Genomic DNA, 16316 nt, shown 5'->3' with positions numbered 1-16316 from the left:
CGCCAGTCTATAAAAATAAATGATAAAACAATATGAGCAATTCATTCATACTCCTTCTAAATTACTATAAACTGGATTACAGCTAAAAGGATTTCTTCAGCTGCCTTCATTCGGGGTGTTGCTACGTGTGAGATCTGCCGAAGATCTGATGCTTTTTATGACCAGGTCTCGTAATACATATAAATTCGCGGGCGAAAAATCCTTTTTATATTGATACGGGCTAGTGCATGGAAGATAAGTCGGTCAGAAAACGACGACTGGGTCCCGATCCCAACACTAACCATCTTGTACGATAGGTTGCAGATACCGGGTTCCAGATAGCGGAAGTTTTGACCTAGAAAAGCTCTGAAACAGGTTCTTCGCCACAAACTCTCACCGTGGCACGAGGAGCCAGTGACCAATAAATTATATTTAGGGACATTTGCCATCTCGTATTTATTATTGATTCAATAGAACAAAGTGGCACTGAAAGAAACAATAGCAAAATAATATAAGGTCCTAAAAACCCTAATTGAGCTCTCAAGTTTTTCTAGTTTACGAAACCGAGAGGAAGTAAAAAAGTTTTTGTTGTTGCAAAAGTTTCTCCGTACAGTGCATATATTTAGTACATATTTGGGAGCAGCCATTGTGACGTTAGGGTAACAAATTTTTTTTACCAGCCATAGCACCAAGCAAGATAACAAAAATTTATATATGTAGTAATAAAAAATGGACATTAGTCGGTTAAAATTGCATGGTATTAAGAGTTTTCATTCAATCTTCTATTGAAAACGTGTTGTTCAATGTTGAATATCGATTTTGTTGAAACGATGGAAAATAATAATGCATAATTTAAAATGAAAGCAAATGATTCAAGAATTGTGCTGAAAATAGCGCACTTGAAATAAAAAATTAACTCAGTACTCACTGCAGTGAGTGACAGAGAACGCATTTTCTCGTCGACGAAAACTTGAGGTCACGGACGGACGGACAGACGAACAGACAGACAGACGAACAGACAGACAGACAGACAGACGGACATGGCGAGCACAATAGTGCATTTTTTCCATAAATGAGAAAATGCGCTTAAAATTACCGATAACATTATCCGATAAAAGTGGGAAGGTTCACATGGGAAATGACTGGTCACGGACGGACGGACAGACAGACAGACGAACAGACAGACAGACAGACAGACGGACATGGCGAGCACAATAGTGCATTTTTTCCCATAAATGAGAAAATGCGCTAAAAATTACCGATAACATTATCCGATAAAAGTGGGAAGGTTCACATTAATACGCCTGGAAACGTGCAACAAATTTTTGATTATTGTATTGTTACCAGTAGCTGAGCTTCCCTAAAAGTTTCAGAGCGCTAGCTAGCGGGAAAGTTGGTGAAATATCGATTGCAAGATTTGATCATCACAGACAGAGGGACACGAAAGCGAGCTAAGAAAAACGTGGTAATAAAAAATTGGTAAGGTTCATATGGGAAACGACTGCCATCACAAGACCGGAGTAGAAAAGGTCAGCCTGGGAGCAGCATCACGTAAATCCCAGGGATGTTCGCACCTCTAACTCATGGTTGAATTAATACATTTATTAATTATTTATTTTATTTATTAAATTAAATATATGTATTAATTCAACCATGCCTCTAACTCGGCTGTCTGCGAGCTCATTGGCGAATCTTTATCTGGCTTCTTTTTCTTTTATAAATTCGTCTTTCAGTTCGGTTCTTCACTTGATTAAAATATAGGTTAAGGGATATTGCGGTCAGAATATTCATGAAATGCACTATTTTTACAACACTTATCTTTTAGTTCACTTCTTGTTTGTCTGTCTGTCTGCTACAAATCTTATAATCGAAATTTAACACACTTCTACTTATCCTATCGATATGAAATTTTTCTCACTTGCGTAAAGTTGGAGATAATGCAAGAATCAAATAACAAAATAAATGATTCTAAAAATTAAAATCTTTTATCAATATTAAAAAAATAGAAAAAATAATTTTGTCAGCTACAAATCTTATAACTGTTATTTGACACACTTTTACCTGTCCAATTGATCTGAAATTTTGCGTACTTGTGTGAATTCGGAGGCAATGCATGAATCAATCGACAGAATAAATAATTTTGAAAAAAATTTATATATTAACAAAATTTGAAAAATTAATTTTTTTAATATTCAAAAATAAAACGAGAAATTCATTGTACATCTTTACCATTGGAGACACTGGATTCTTTAGAAGTGTTGTGTTTAAAAAGTAGTTTTTAAATGTACATTATTTATTGCTTGATTATAGTATAACTGCTACGGATTATCTTCATGTGCTTAAGGCTCTTGACAAAATACACGTGCATTTGTAAGGCGGGGAAACCAGGTTCATTGGGTTAATTTGATTTCATTTACTGTAATTTAGTTGACTTAATTTAGTGTAATCCCGAACAGGCGTATGCAAGAATTCAAACAAAACAAATACGATTTTGAGATTAAAATAATATTTAATACTGATTTAGGAAGAGTTAGAATATAGTTTAGTATAAGCAAATTGCCAATACAATATTTTTCCCCACCCCTTTTAGCAATTTCACCTTTTTAATATGATCAAAGTGCAGGTATGGGTTAATTCGATTTCATCAATGTAATATAACATTATGAACATAAAATGCTTCAATATTAAATGACTTGGCAGTGGGAGAAACTCTTGCCTCTATACAAGGTTAAGTTATTAGATATACTGTATATCTCAATTAACTTACTCATTCTGGAACACGCTTACTTCTAAGTAATTCAGGCCTTACAGAAGATTGAGGAACTAAGTAGGCTAGCCGACTTCATCCAACAGTAATGACTGTCCCAACCCATTAGTTTAGAGATTATATGTTAAGGATTCATCTAACAAAAGTTCAATGTATTTATTTGTTATCGATGTAAACCAGATATCAGTTCTACACGAGGATTATGAAGCTTATGAATTGCAAATAGAGGACCATTTCACCGTTCCAATCCTTTAATATCTTAGCTTGGCGGACAACTGATCGTTGATGCTAATTCAGTGATAGCTATTCTGCACTTGTGTGCTTTGAAAGTTATTTCCTCTTACTCGCAACCTTTCATGAATATGTTAAGATAAGAGACGAAACATAACCGGCGTTCTGTTACAGCATTGAATACTGATTCATTTTTACGTCTTTTGAAATTTTTTGACACACAAGTGAAAATTCGGTGGGACTGACAATTTTGAAGCACAAATCATTTTAATGACACATCAGCATATAATTTCAGATAATACATCTAGCCGCTTCGCGCTCTAAATGCGCAAAATTAATTAGAATTTTGAAATTATTTGGCATACGTACCAGGATCTTGCGAGCTAGGAAATGATATTTTCAATCATGTTTTTTATGTTTTCGAAGTTGATTAAAAAAATATCCGAACCAAAGAGATGATTTAATGTTGAAAGGAGGACAAAACCCAATGCAATAGAATTTAAAGTAGTTTCACGTCAACTCGTGTTTCATATAAATGTCAAGGAATTCATCTCGTTTACATACATGCTGCGTTGGTGCCATGTGTGTTCATAACATACCTAGTATTCATAACTTGCCTAGGGTATTCATAACATGCTTCTTGTATACATAGCATAGGAAGAAAAGAATGCATGACCGCACGCCATGCTTATTGTCTCACGTATGCTTGGTTCCCAAAATACCAGGAACCAGGAATGCACATGGCTTCTAATACGTAAAACAGAGAGAAAGAGAAGCATTAATCCATGGAAATCCTATATAATAACAAAATATTTCAGGTGATGAATAATTGAAATTTACGCAATCCAATATTTGCACCTTACATTACCTGAGAGTAATTTGTTATATAGTGATTTTACGCAATCGTGACAAATTGCAATGTTTTCGTTCAACAAGATTTCCATTAAAATAAATCAGCTGAGTTTGTGAAAATGAGATTGCATGGTATTAAAAATAGCGGAGATTCAATTTGTGGTTGGAAATGTTAAAATGTCCCGATGTTTAATTAAAACATAACAAATACGGCTTGTTTTCTTTATGGCCTCATTGAAAATACAGGAAACTGAAATTTCGCATAGTTAAAAAAAGTTTTTTTTGGCTCTGTCGTTCAATTTATTCCTAGTGTAATGATACCTTTTCAAACATGGAAGTTTTCCAATTCACAGAAGTAATGTATATTTCAATTCATTTTCATTTTAATGTTTTGGGCACACGAAAGCTGTTCATTCCGAACTGACTTGACCGTAACCGTAAATATGTCCACGTCTCGGACAAATTTACGGCCGGACTTGCGGGCGTTTTAAAATGTGAAGATCTACGAGTATCTGATAAATTCAATTTACAATCTTTATACATGAAACAAAAACGTTTATTTTATGGCGTCAGTATTCTTGAGAAACTGAACATCACAGGTAATTTTTTTATAATCTATTGCAGAACAGTGAAAAATTGGGAACTTCTGTTACGGTCGTCATTGCCTTTACTCCAATTCAGCTGCACAGCTCGATCATGCGTTATCGGAGTGCACGCGTCTGGCTCTAATCACTTAATATTAATTAATCATTCCTTATAGGTTGCCCTATTTTGATCTGGCGTTGTTGAACTTGGTTTACCCCTACCACCTACCCATTAATACTACATTAACACCTACGCCTGAAATTAGCCTGAAATTAGCTCCCCGAACTTTTTAGCGCATCTTCTCATTGATGGAAAAAAGGCGCTAATGTGCTCGCCATGTCCGTCTGTCTGTCTGTCCGTCCGAGACTTCACGCTTTCGTCGATGAGAAAATGCGCTCTCTGTCACTCACGGCAGTGAGTACTGAGTTATATTTTTTTAATGAAATACCCCTCATGGCATGGAAATGTTGACCTTACCAGTTCAGCCGTTTGGTGCAGTTGAGATCGTCTAAATATATATAAATATATGTTTGAAATAAAAGTGACGTAGAAAATAAATTTATAAAGCATAGTTAAAAGTAGGGTAAAATTTAAAGGGTAATACAAGAGAGGGTAATCCGTTTGCAGAGAGGGTAATCCAAGAAAGGGTAATCCCTGTTAACTTGGTTTGAGATGTTAGCAAAGCAGGCAAAATAATTTTTTCCGAGTGGATATTTGCAGAGTTGGAACTCTGACAAGCGTGCAAATGGTTCAAATTATCAGATTTCTCAATGCGTTTGGCATTGCAAATATTTTACACGTTAAAAATGTTTACACCGATTATTATGATATATATTTCCGAACACTAAAAAGTCATTCACAAGCTTAAATATACATAATATTTGTAAAGCATTTCATGGGTTTGAGGTTCCCAACATTTTACAATAGGAAGCGATATTAATTTGCCATAAGAGACGAGAAATTATTAGAAAATAAAAAATCGACGATACAAAGAGTGCAGATCACCTCATTTTCTTCGACATGGTTCGCTGATATTTGAAGTAGTTAGATTTCGAAAGCTCCTGCAACATAAATCTTTCTTATTACAGCACTAATAAATTTATATCGTCCACTTAACTTGCTCTTCATTATACGGGATCAAACGGGAATTAGAGAGTGAGGAAAAACTCGGCGCCGATTGTGCCTGGGGTGGCTGCTGCTCAGACGGCCACTGCTGCAGCTAAACATGGGTGCGAAAAATTTCTTTAACTATTTTAAATGGTGGTCGAATATGGTAAAAGTGATGATTGTTAGTCTTAATGAAGGAAAATAACCAATTCCAATGTCAAATTGTTGGAGTTTTCCCTAAATTACGCAGATATGCCAGGAATAAATATGAATGATATGTTATAATTATAATATGTTATAAAATATAATTTTCGCAAGCGTCCGCCTGGTCGTTGAAGAGCTCGAGTCGTAGGTGGTTTAACGATGAACATGTAATGTGTCTTTGCTTTCAGCATTTTGGGATTTTCATTCGTTTGAAAGTTCCGTGAGAAATGTTGATCGTTTGATGTTTTCTTCAAGTGTATTATTATTACATTATTTCATGGGAGACAGCAGAAACTATTCATGCATTTACCGAGGCATTCGCCGAGCCTTAAATATGAACCAAATTCTGATGTCATGCTTCAACTTGGTGCCAACAACGCCATTTGTTCATATGAAATTTTAATGCAATCTATATGAACTCAGCGTGGTGCGAACAGTGACAATTGTTACCAGCAGAAATGACGAGCTATTCTTCATGTCTAACGATTCTACTTATTAATTTCCACTCTGAGACTTTCTTTTCCCGAAATTTTCTTCTCGTCCGTTGACCAGTCGGTCCATCTTTCTCTTGTTTGGTCAACAACTAGAAATCATTTGACCGCCACAGTTGATGATGGTGCTAAATCTTGCCACGGCATCGCTGATTGTAAAGCTACCTGGTTTGTGATGCGGTACTTTTCGGACACTGGCGATCGACGTGAAGAACAGCATGCGGGAGGAGATATTGTACCCATGCGTTCTGATGTTTTAGCAACAAGGCTTTGCATCAATGCAAGCACGCAGCTGGTAGGAAAACAAACTTTTTTAGGAATACAAGCCGAACGGCATAAATACGGGACTTTTCCAAGTATCGACTATCAGTCCTATTGAATTTTTCAAGGCAGCTGTCACGCATCACCCGCAAATCGCAACGGCATCAACATGCGCAGCTTCGTTCTTCGTTTGGCATTGCTTCTTGTCGGTACGGTTACTAGTCTGAGTCTGCCTGCAGCTTTCCCATTTTCCAATCTTCCATAATTCGTTAAATGGTTACTTGAGTCACGTTCTTGTTTTGCACAGGTGACAAATGTATAAAATTTATAACCACATTACTTACTTTTTTTTGGCTTTCTCCTAATAAGTAAGAAATGAATAGTTGAAATATGTATAATTTTGCCTTAAAATATTTTGCGTTTTTTTTTCACGCTTCGAGAGTTAAAAACTAAATTTGAATATTTACATTCTGTTGCGTTGTTACCGTTTATTCATGTCCTTTGGAGCTCGAATAAGTCCCAATAACTCTATTGTTTCGATATAATAATGAACACACGTTTAATATTTTTTTCATCAATTGCAACTGTCAATAAAAATTAATTCTTAGCTGGAAACATTGACTTAACAAACGTGGCTGAATATATCTGCGTATAACTCACTTATGACCATCATTAAATAATGCACAATGTGTTATTGGAAAAGTTGCAGTTTAATAACTCCCATGGAAAGTTGCGGTCCATTACGATGATTTTTCGATAAAATATTTATTCAATTCAATATGACGCAAAAAGTCTTGGCTGTATTAAAAGTTCTAGGCATGTACTCGTCCAATCAAGCATAAATTGCGACTTTCGTGATGCAAAGAAAAATGAAATGAATACCTGAACTCTCGTGCAGTGGTGGCCGTGTTGACATCGGCTCGACGGGACCATGGCAGCTACGACTACGACGTTGCTGAAGGGACCAAACCTGTGAGGGGTAGAGCTCAGACCAGGCCTAACCAATGGGGATCTCCTCAGCATACTCATGCAAGAACTGGACGTCGTTTCAGTAACCTAAATGCTACTGAAGAAGAGCCTGAACCTGAACCTCACCCAACGCTGCAAGGAGATGCCGGAGAAGTTCCAGAACCCGAACGTCCTCGTGGTCGGTTCAGGCCTAAGCATTCGGGGAATAGGAATCCTCCAGGAACTGTTAGGAGCCCAAACCCTCCACGTTCTAGGGCTTCACAAATAACTTACGAATAATATGAAACTATGCCTGCTTCATCACATATGATTAACACACTGAACGTGTCTTTTGAGACGTTAATTACGAATTTTTTTTATAAATATCATCCGGCGGTCGTTGTCCCGCGTAAAAACAGCTCCAGCAACGAAGCCACGCAATACAGCGTAAATCTTTTAGGTTAAACCAAACTAGATACAACGAATTATCATAATCAAAAGCTGATACTAATAATTCAATGTCAAGAATACTGTGTTTAGTTCATTTATAACAAAATATTGTCGAAATGTTTGATCTAACCGAAATATGACGAATAGAAACTTTTTTTGAATCTGAAACAATAAACTGAGTTTCGCTTCTAGATTGGAAGGTTCACATAATTATGCCTGAAACACCAAATATCGTTTTAGTTATTTTCCTCCTCCCGTTTATGTTTTTCGGTTCTTGTTTATTCAGATTAATTGATTATATTTATATGGTAATCAATATTTTTGTTTTATTACATCCCTTCATTACTTCATTGATATTTGACCTGGATAATTTCTACTTTTGTTTGAAGTTCAGGGAATAGCCTTCTTCATAGATAAGTTTATGTCTATGGTTTGCAGAGCGATCACGTTTATGTTTAGGCTCGCTATTCGAGCAGTGATCAAGATTATGTTCACGGTTTGCCTAGTGATGAAGTTTATGTTATTAATTTTCGAAATGATAAAGTTCATGTTCACGGTTTGCCATTAATGAAGTTCATTTTATTAACTTGCGTATTGATGACGTTCAGGTTCACGGTTTGTGCAGTGCTGGAGTTCATGTTATCAGTTCGCACATTGATGAAATTCGTGTTATCAGTTTGCAGATTGATGAAATGATGTTATCAGTTCGCACATTGATGAAATTCGTGTTATCAGTTTGCAGATTGATGAAATGATGTTATCAGTTTGCACATTAATGAAATTCATGTTATCAGTTCACACATTGATGAAATTCATGTTATCAATTTGCGAAATGATTTAGTTCAATAACACCGGCCGTCTGCGCAGTCTGGAATTCGAGTTTTCTATCTGTTATCAATCGCGATTTAAATGCAATGTCAAGCATAAAAGAGAACATCTGCTGATATCAAATCAAGGCCTAAAAACCTCGAATTCACCCACAGTATTCGAGCGAAATGTTGCCTAACATAAGCAAAAATACATGTTGAAACAGTCACCTTTCTCGTATGTTGAAACAGTCACTATTCTCAACCCCGAAACACGATTCCGAAGTATAGTTTGATGCAGCCATTAAATAGATGTAAATAAATTTCGTCAGAATTAATTAACTTAATTTCGTCTGAAGCAAAAAATTCAAGCATAAAGGAAATAAATTTCCCAGATTCAGCATAGGAGTTCCTTCAACGCCCAACATGCAAGTTAGTTGCTCAGTACCATAGATTTTAAGACTTGCATATCCGTTCCTGAAAGCATGCAAAAACTTTGACTATTCATTATCATAAGAAAATATTTATTTCTCAGGAGTAAAACTTGGATTGGGTGACAAGTTGAATCATTTTCATGGACGATAACAGTCTTGGGAAATAATAAGAGTTCTTCACGTGCTTCTTCAAGTAAAATATTTTATTCAAATTTAAATGAATTTAAATAAGATTAAAATCAATGAGACTAATTTTAAAATTTTCTCAACTCTCACCAAAAATTTAGGTCAATGATCTGAAGGATTCCATGATAAAATCGAGTATTGTACAGTAAACCGAGCTATTCATTTATTCAGAATCATATTTTAGCAACCCACGTAACCCTGCACACACTCAACGATCTTCCAACGCCGCACTCATGGCTTCAGCGGTGCTGTGCTTACTGCACCTGTAACTGCTCACTGCTGCAGTAACTGCTCACTGCAGCAGTAACTGCTCACTGCAGCAGTAACTGCTCACTGCAGCAGTAACTGCTCACAGCACCAGTAATTGCTCACTGCAGCAGTAACTGCTCACTGCAGCAGTAACTGCTCACTGCAGCAGTAACTGCTCACAGCACCAGTAACTGCTCACTGCAACAGTAACTGCTCACTGCAGCAGTAACTGCACACTGCAGCAGTAACTGCATACAGGACACACAGGGCAGGGGCATGGAGGTGCAGGGTAAGGTGTCCGGATTGTGTTTACGATGTTGACTCGGGCCCGGCGGGAAGGTGACCCCTGGCAGTGTTGGCGCCCGACGCAAACCCTGGCGGATAAATGATCGGGTTTGATAGATTGATTCTACCTGTAATTCGGCCCATACTGATAAGGGTTTGAAATTTCATAATTAAATGATCATGTACGGTAAATTGATCATACCTGCGAGTCAACAACTACAAAAAAAGTTTATATTTCGGAATTAAATGATCAGGTACGGCAAACTGGTTCTACCTGCAATTCAACAACTACAAAAAAGTTTTATATTTCGGAATTAAATGATTTGGTGTAGCAAATTGATTATACCTGCTATTCAACAACTACAATAAGGGGTTTAAAAATTCAGAATTAAATTATTCAGTTTGTTAAACTGATCGTGGCGACTTCAACAAGGGATTTGTAAATTCGAAATTAAATTGTATGGTTTGGCATATTGATTACAGTCGTAAATTCACTGCCACGAAAGTTTTTTGGATATTCATAAATAAATTTGCATTTATTAGCAGCGGTTGAGCTGAATGGAAAATCATAGTCGAAGTTCGACTTGATTCAATGATTTATTTATTTTTTTTACGATAAATTTTTTTATATACTGCACTAATAGTTTCCAACTCAATGAGCTGTCTTAACAAATTTATCAATTAAATATTATTTATTAAGATTTATTTCTCAAGTGTTTCGGTTAACTTAACAAATATCTTGCTTTTTATTCTAAAAAATTATGCTTCAATGATTTTTCTTACATTGAATGGGATTTATTATTGGGAGTGGCGTTTATAGGAATGAGTGACGTTATAGACTCTTCGAGCGAATTTTTATTCCTTTAATTGAAAAACTTATTTTTCATTATTTCTTATTTCGTCTTTGCATTGTTTTAATTGCTTTATAAATTGCATCCATAATGTATCGAATTTGCACATGGAAATTTTGAAATATTTCTGATAATATATTAGTTAATGTTTTATTATACCTAATACTATCAGAAATTGTCCATCACAGGTTGAAGTGCAATCATAATACATACAGAAAATTCAATAATTGTATTTTAATGCTCAGGTCGAGCGTTCTGGCGACGAGCGACGAAAGCTCGACAAGCGGCAAGCGAGATGCCGGCCGGCGACACTCGGGACGGACGATTGCAGTGATTGTTTCTTGGTCCGCAATCAGTACGATAGTCGCTTGACTCGCAATCAGTGCGATTGTCTCTTGACTCATAATCAGTACAATTGTCTCTTGACTCACAATCAGAACAATTCTCTCTTAACTCACAATCAGTACGATTGCCGCTTGACTCTCAATCAGTGAGATTGTCTCTTTACTCATAATCAATACAATTGTCTCTTGATTCGCAATCAGTACAATTCTCTCTTGACTCACAATCAGTACGATTGTCGCTTGGCTCGCAATCAGTACAGTTGTCTATCGACTCGCAATCAGTACAATTGTCTCTTGACTCGCAATCAGTAAGATTGTTTCTTGACTCACAATCAGTAAGATTGTCTCTTGACCCACAATCAGTACGATTGCCTCTTGACTCGCAATCAGTACAATTATTGTCTCTTGACTCGCAGTCAGTAAGATTGTCTCTTGACTCACAATCAGTAAGATTGTCTCTCGACTCGCAATCAGTAAGATTATCTCTCGACTCGCAATCAGTAAGATTATCTCTTGACTCACAATCAGTACGATTGTTTCTTGATCCGCAATCAGTACGATTGTCTCTTGACTCGCAATCAGTACAATTGTCTCTTGACTCGCAATCAGCACAATTGTCTCATGACTCGCAATCAGTACGATTGTCTGTCGACTCACAATCAGTACAATTGTCTCTTGACTCACAATCAGTACGATTGTTGCTTGATTAGCAATCAGTAAGATTGTCTCGCAATACAATCGTCTTGACTTTTCTGCATGAATGCTGGACTACATTTTGCGAGAACAATTATGGTATATTCATTATGGGATACTTTCTGGTATTCTGGAATGGTATATTAGTATACTGATACTTATGGTATACTTAAAAATAATTGGTAATTATTTGAAGTAATGAGGTGTGTATTGGACTCGTTATCAAGGGCTTTAAGTAACTCGTTTTTTCCGCTCGATTGTGATCTAAAGTTGATGAGAAAGTGTGGTAAAAATACTGAGAGTAGATTATATTATGTGCTATTATACAACTTATTTTAAATTGTCTACTTGCAAATACTAAAGAGCCAATGAACCCGATTTGAAAATGAGACAAAATTCACCATTATCTGTAACCATTACGTACATTAAGTACCATTAAGTAAAAAAATAAAACTCAATGAATGTCTGTCTTCACGAGCTCAAATCAAAGGAAAATTTAAGCCAATAACATTCAATTTTGCTCTTGTTCATCTTTCCTTTCAGTTTCTACCGCTTAATTGCAAGCAAGTTAGCAACATTCACTGGATGATTATGGCTGGTTAGATGTTAGTCATCAGCGGTTTTCTTCCTGATTGGTGACATGATTAACGCGTGGTGTTTTTTTCGATATTTCACGTATCACTGGTAGAGTCTATCCTCGAAGTAGCGTTGAATCGTGATACATACGTTGCTCCCTACTTCGCTGGGAGAGTTTTCTTCAATTTCATAGCTTTATGTGCAATAGCACAAATTTTTAAAGATCTCTTGAATGGTGTAGACATGGAGCGAAAGAAAACTTCGAATAATATATGAATATATTTTATTAATCAACCTGTGCATACTTATGCATCTTTATCGTAACCGGATACATCAACTCAATAACCAAATCCTGATGTTCGGTGCAATAAAATTGAATGTTTGCTCAAAAATTTTCGTTATGTTTAATTATGAATTAGTTTTTCCTTAACGGAGATTAGAAATTTGTGGCCTGTAAAGATTTTTGACAATACTGAAGCAAGAATTTAGGCTCACGTTGGAGAAAAACGAGTCAGGAATATTAATTTTAGTCATGAGGTACGTTATCAAGTGTCAGTCAGGACTTTAGCGGTCCATCCTGGATATTATCCTTCAGGTTGAGGCTCAACCTGAGGGGCGTTGGGGTCTGGGATAACAGCTGGTCTGGAGTCTGAGGGAGGGGTCTGGGGTCTGGGAAGAGGCTTGGTTTCAGCTGGAACGGGTTGAGGTGCCGGCACTGGAAGAGGTTGAGGAGCGGGTTGAACCTGAGGCTTCTGGGGATCAGGGATAACTGCACCCCCTTGTTGGGATGGTCGGGGTAGAGGCTTGGTTTGAATCTCGCCTGGAGGTCGGGGCAGAGGCTTGGTTTCAACCTCACCTGGAGGTCGGGGCAGAGGCTTGGTTTCAACCTCACCTGGAGGTCGGGGCAGAGGCTTGGTTTCAACCTCACCAGGAGGTCGGGGCAGAGGCTTGGTTTCAACCTCACCAGGAGGCCGGGGCAGAGGCTTGGTTTCAACCTCACCGGCAGGGTTGGATACGTCTCCAGCCGACGCAGGCTGAATTCCTGGAGCCACGCCCTCGACTGGACGGCCTGGGGTCAAGCTTTCCAGATTGCGATCTGGAAAACTGGACGCCATCGCGACCACCACTGCACAGGACATCGGGAAATACGATTTATGACTGTTATCCGAGACGTTCAAAGAGGTATTGTGAGTGCAGTGGCTCATGGCAGAGTCAGGTAGCATGTGAAAATATATACGTACAGTGTACATATTTTTATACAGTAAAATATACAGTAAGTAGCAAAGTGGCATACACTTACTTAACTCCATATGAAATAATAAAAATGCGCGATGTTCTGACGCCAACTTCATGCAATAACAAGTGATATTTTATTAGAATTATACTCCTAGTCCATTGATCAGCTCCCGAATGATTGTCGAAGATTTTCTAGGATGAATGCTCCGGCTGGGGCACAATTGGACAGCAGCAATTTTAAATTATATTTCTCCTCCTCGTCTCTTGTGAAATTAAAACCTATTGGCAGCGAAAAAAATTAAATGAACTCGTATTTGAAATTTGTTTAATTTCAAGAAACTTGAATTCATAAAACAGAACGGCAAGTTCACTGAAGAGTGAACCTATTCGTAATGAAACTTTTTGCATATTTTAATTTCGTGTTGCAAGCTTTCAAGTCAATGTCGCTTCATCAAATAGACGGTTGTGATGTTTGAAGGATTTACTCGCACATTGTTTTTAATAACGTCAAAAGACCTAAATTGAAGTTACTAAATGCTGCATCCAACATTCAGTAACAACACAGTACCAAATTACTTTGGTGAAGTCATGACTATGCACAGATAAGTGCTCAATCAATTATTTATTGCAACATTGATAGTGTTTTATTTTTTTTTGCTGCAAAATTTTTGAAAAATGTACCCAGATAATATTTTCACCCCAAGTAATTTGAAAAAATCGGGATGATTTAAACGCATTCTTATCTTTAAAGGAATAAAATTCTAAAATAAGAAAACTGAAATAAAATTAGTTTTTATTTTCTGTACTATAGTCGGATAAACTCGGACGGGGTTCAAAATATTGGACAAAAGAACCAAAATGATAATTTAAACTCACCTACAAGAAGCAATGCACATCTAATAAAGTTGGACATCTTGAGGAAGTTTCGTGGAGATGCTCTTACCAGCTGCCTTGAGAAAGTCCCCAAGACTGATGCACTTCTCAACAAGACCGGTATTTATACAAGCCGGGTGCTTATCCACGAATTAACTCATTATTACTTGTTCACATCGAAAATCCGTTCCTGAAATAAATCCCAACACATCACAGGTAACTTTACTATCACATAAACCCGCGGCACGATTTGATACCTGCATTACTAGTGGCGGTTAAATGATCCGTTTGTCGTAGATCAAACAAGATCAAGGCCCGTAGGCAAACGGGCTACACGAACCTTCTGGAAGAGAAACTCGCTGTTCAGCGGGCGCTAGTGCCAACAATTTGCTTAGCACTTTTAAGGGTAGAATGACTTGCAATTATACCGATGCGCATCACTAGCGCTGTGACGACTGCGGAATTGCATACATTAAGTTAGAATTTTTGTTCTGAAGTGAAATAGTTTACATTCATAACACTATATTCATAAAAAGGGTAATTTCTGGCTTGCTTTCCAATTATATAAGTCAAAATGAAATTAAAGGGTATAAATTCCCGATTGAAGGGTTATAAAATTCAAAAATTAAACATTAATTAAATTTAAGCGAAACAAACCCAATGACCGGCCACTGCTGACTTACGAATGAAATGAAATTTACAGACTTCCGGAGGTTTAACTAAGAATATAATGCCATTTATTTATTTTATTTATAGGTTCTTGTTATGCAATTCAATGCAGCAAGCAAACTTCAGTAACGTTGCAGATTCGAAAGCATTAACCAATATAAATTAGTGTAACATTAAATACTTTAATAAAATTGAAAAGGATTAACAAATCTAAATATGAGTGTAGTAGACGTATGATGACTGTTAATTAAGCAATAATTAACCAATAACCAATTAACCAATATCTGTAGGACGTGAAAATCTAAAATACTCAGTTGATAACCTGATCCTGCAAATGCGGCATTCCTGTAAGAGCCGGGCCACGGGTCACGGATCTCAGTCCCAAAGCCTGAGTGTTGATTTTTAGCGAGAAGTACTGAATGATTCAAAGCTTGTAACGATGAATGAATGAATGCTAGGATAGAATTATTGAATTCAAGCATGCTTATCACGCAATAGCAACTTAGTATGCATGGATGTGCTTCTGAAGTGATATGGGTTCTTCACTGTACAGTTTGCAGTCAACTACCTCGAGGTTACTAAAGAATTTATTACCATATTTCCAGGTCGCATTGTTGTTGATATTCGATATTCATTGATATATTTATTTTGTTGATATTCGAATAATTCAAATGCTACGAACCAAGCCAATGTAAATTTACGAAGCGGCATGAAAATTTTCCAACTCTCGTCTGAAGAAGATCCTGCATTCTCTCCGTTTCCACATTTTTTCCCCCACAGTCAGGATATTAATTTTCATATATGATTCGATTCGGTTTTATCATTAAATTTCAACTGGTTTTATTGTAGAAAATGTCCAATCAACAAATTTTCCGAGTTACTATTTCATTCTCGGATAGTCAAATAACAGAGAATATTTGAAGAAATTATGATTTTTTGCGCTATCCAAATTATATATTCTCACTGAAGAAAAAAGCTCAAATATTCAAGAATTGGTCTCTTCAGAATTTCGGTTTGTATGATTGATTGCTAGAAAATAAAAATTAAGCTTTTTACTTTAGATGTAATTACTGTATTTGGTACGTTATACCATGTAAAATACAGTGCAATTATCCTGCATTAAACCTGCCTCGTCGTTACCTGGAATTTACTAAGTCGCCAAATTACTTTTTTAGAATTTGGGAAACGAGTAAAATCCAGCCGCGACAAGACCGACACGTGCAAACTTCGCATTATTCT

General features: G+C 36.7%; 1 protein-coding gene and 1 long non-coding RNA gene across 3 annotated transcripts; one reads left to right on the top strand and one right to left on the bottom strand.

The window, feature by feature from the left end:
* Positions 1-6596: 6596 nt before the first annotated feature.
* LOC108664557 lies at positions 6597-8191 on the top strand. The gene is made up of 2 exons (XR_001930371.2): positions 6597-6686; positions 7376-8191. It is a non-coding gene; the product is annotated as an uncharacterized LOC108664557 (long non-coding RNA).
* A 4374-nt stretch (positions 8192-12565) lies between these two features.
* Positions 12566-14515, bottom strand: LOC108664556 (protein TsetseEP-like). Of its 2 annotated transcripts, XM_018151169.2 has the most exons (3): positions 14412-14515; positions 13295-13425; positions 12566-13258 (listed from the first exon to the last, which is right to left on the bottom strand). In XM_018151169.2, the coding sequence occupies exons 1-3, from the start codon at positions 14446-14448 to the stop codon at positions 12884-12886; spliced, it is 543 nt and encodes a 180-aa protein (XP_018006658.1). In that variant the 5' UTR covers positions 14449-14515; the 3' UTR covers positions 12566-12883. The 2 variants fall into 2 exon arrangements, with proteins under 2 accessions (XP_018006658.1, XP_018006657.1); XM_018151168.2 differs by having other exon boundaries at positions 12566-13425.
* Positions 14516-16316: the final 1801 nt, after the last annotated feature.

Source organism: Hyalella azteca, unplaced genomic scaffold, assembly GCF_000764305.2.
Source record: "Hyalella azteca isolate HAZT.00-mixed unplaced genomic scaffold, Hazt_2.0.2 contig8720, whole genome shotgun sequence".
NCBI classification, from domain to species: domain Eukaryota; kingdom Metazoa; phylum Arthropoda; class Malacostraca; order Amphipoda; family Hyalellidae; genus Hyalella; species Hyalella azteca.
The sequence above is the reverse complement of the archived record's forward strand: the minus strand, read 5'-3'. Positions and strand labels throughout refer to the sequence as shown.

What these genes read in the sequence shown, in the direction of transcription:
- LOC108664556 (XM_018151168.2), bottom strand. Translation starts at nt 14,448, where the DNA reads ATGTCCAACTTTATTAGATGTGCATTGCTTCTTGTAG. An exon ending in ATGTGCATTGCTTCTTGTAG is followed by an intron (nt 13,426 to 14,411) that starts GTGAGTTTAAAT and finishes TGTCCTGTGCAG; the next exon opens with TGGTGGTCGCGATGGCGTCC.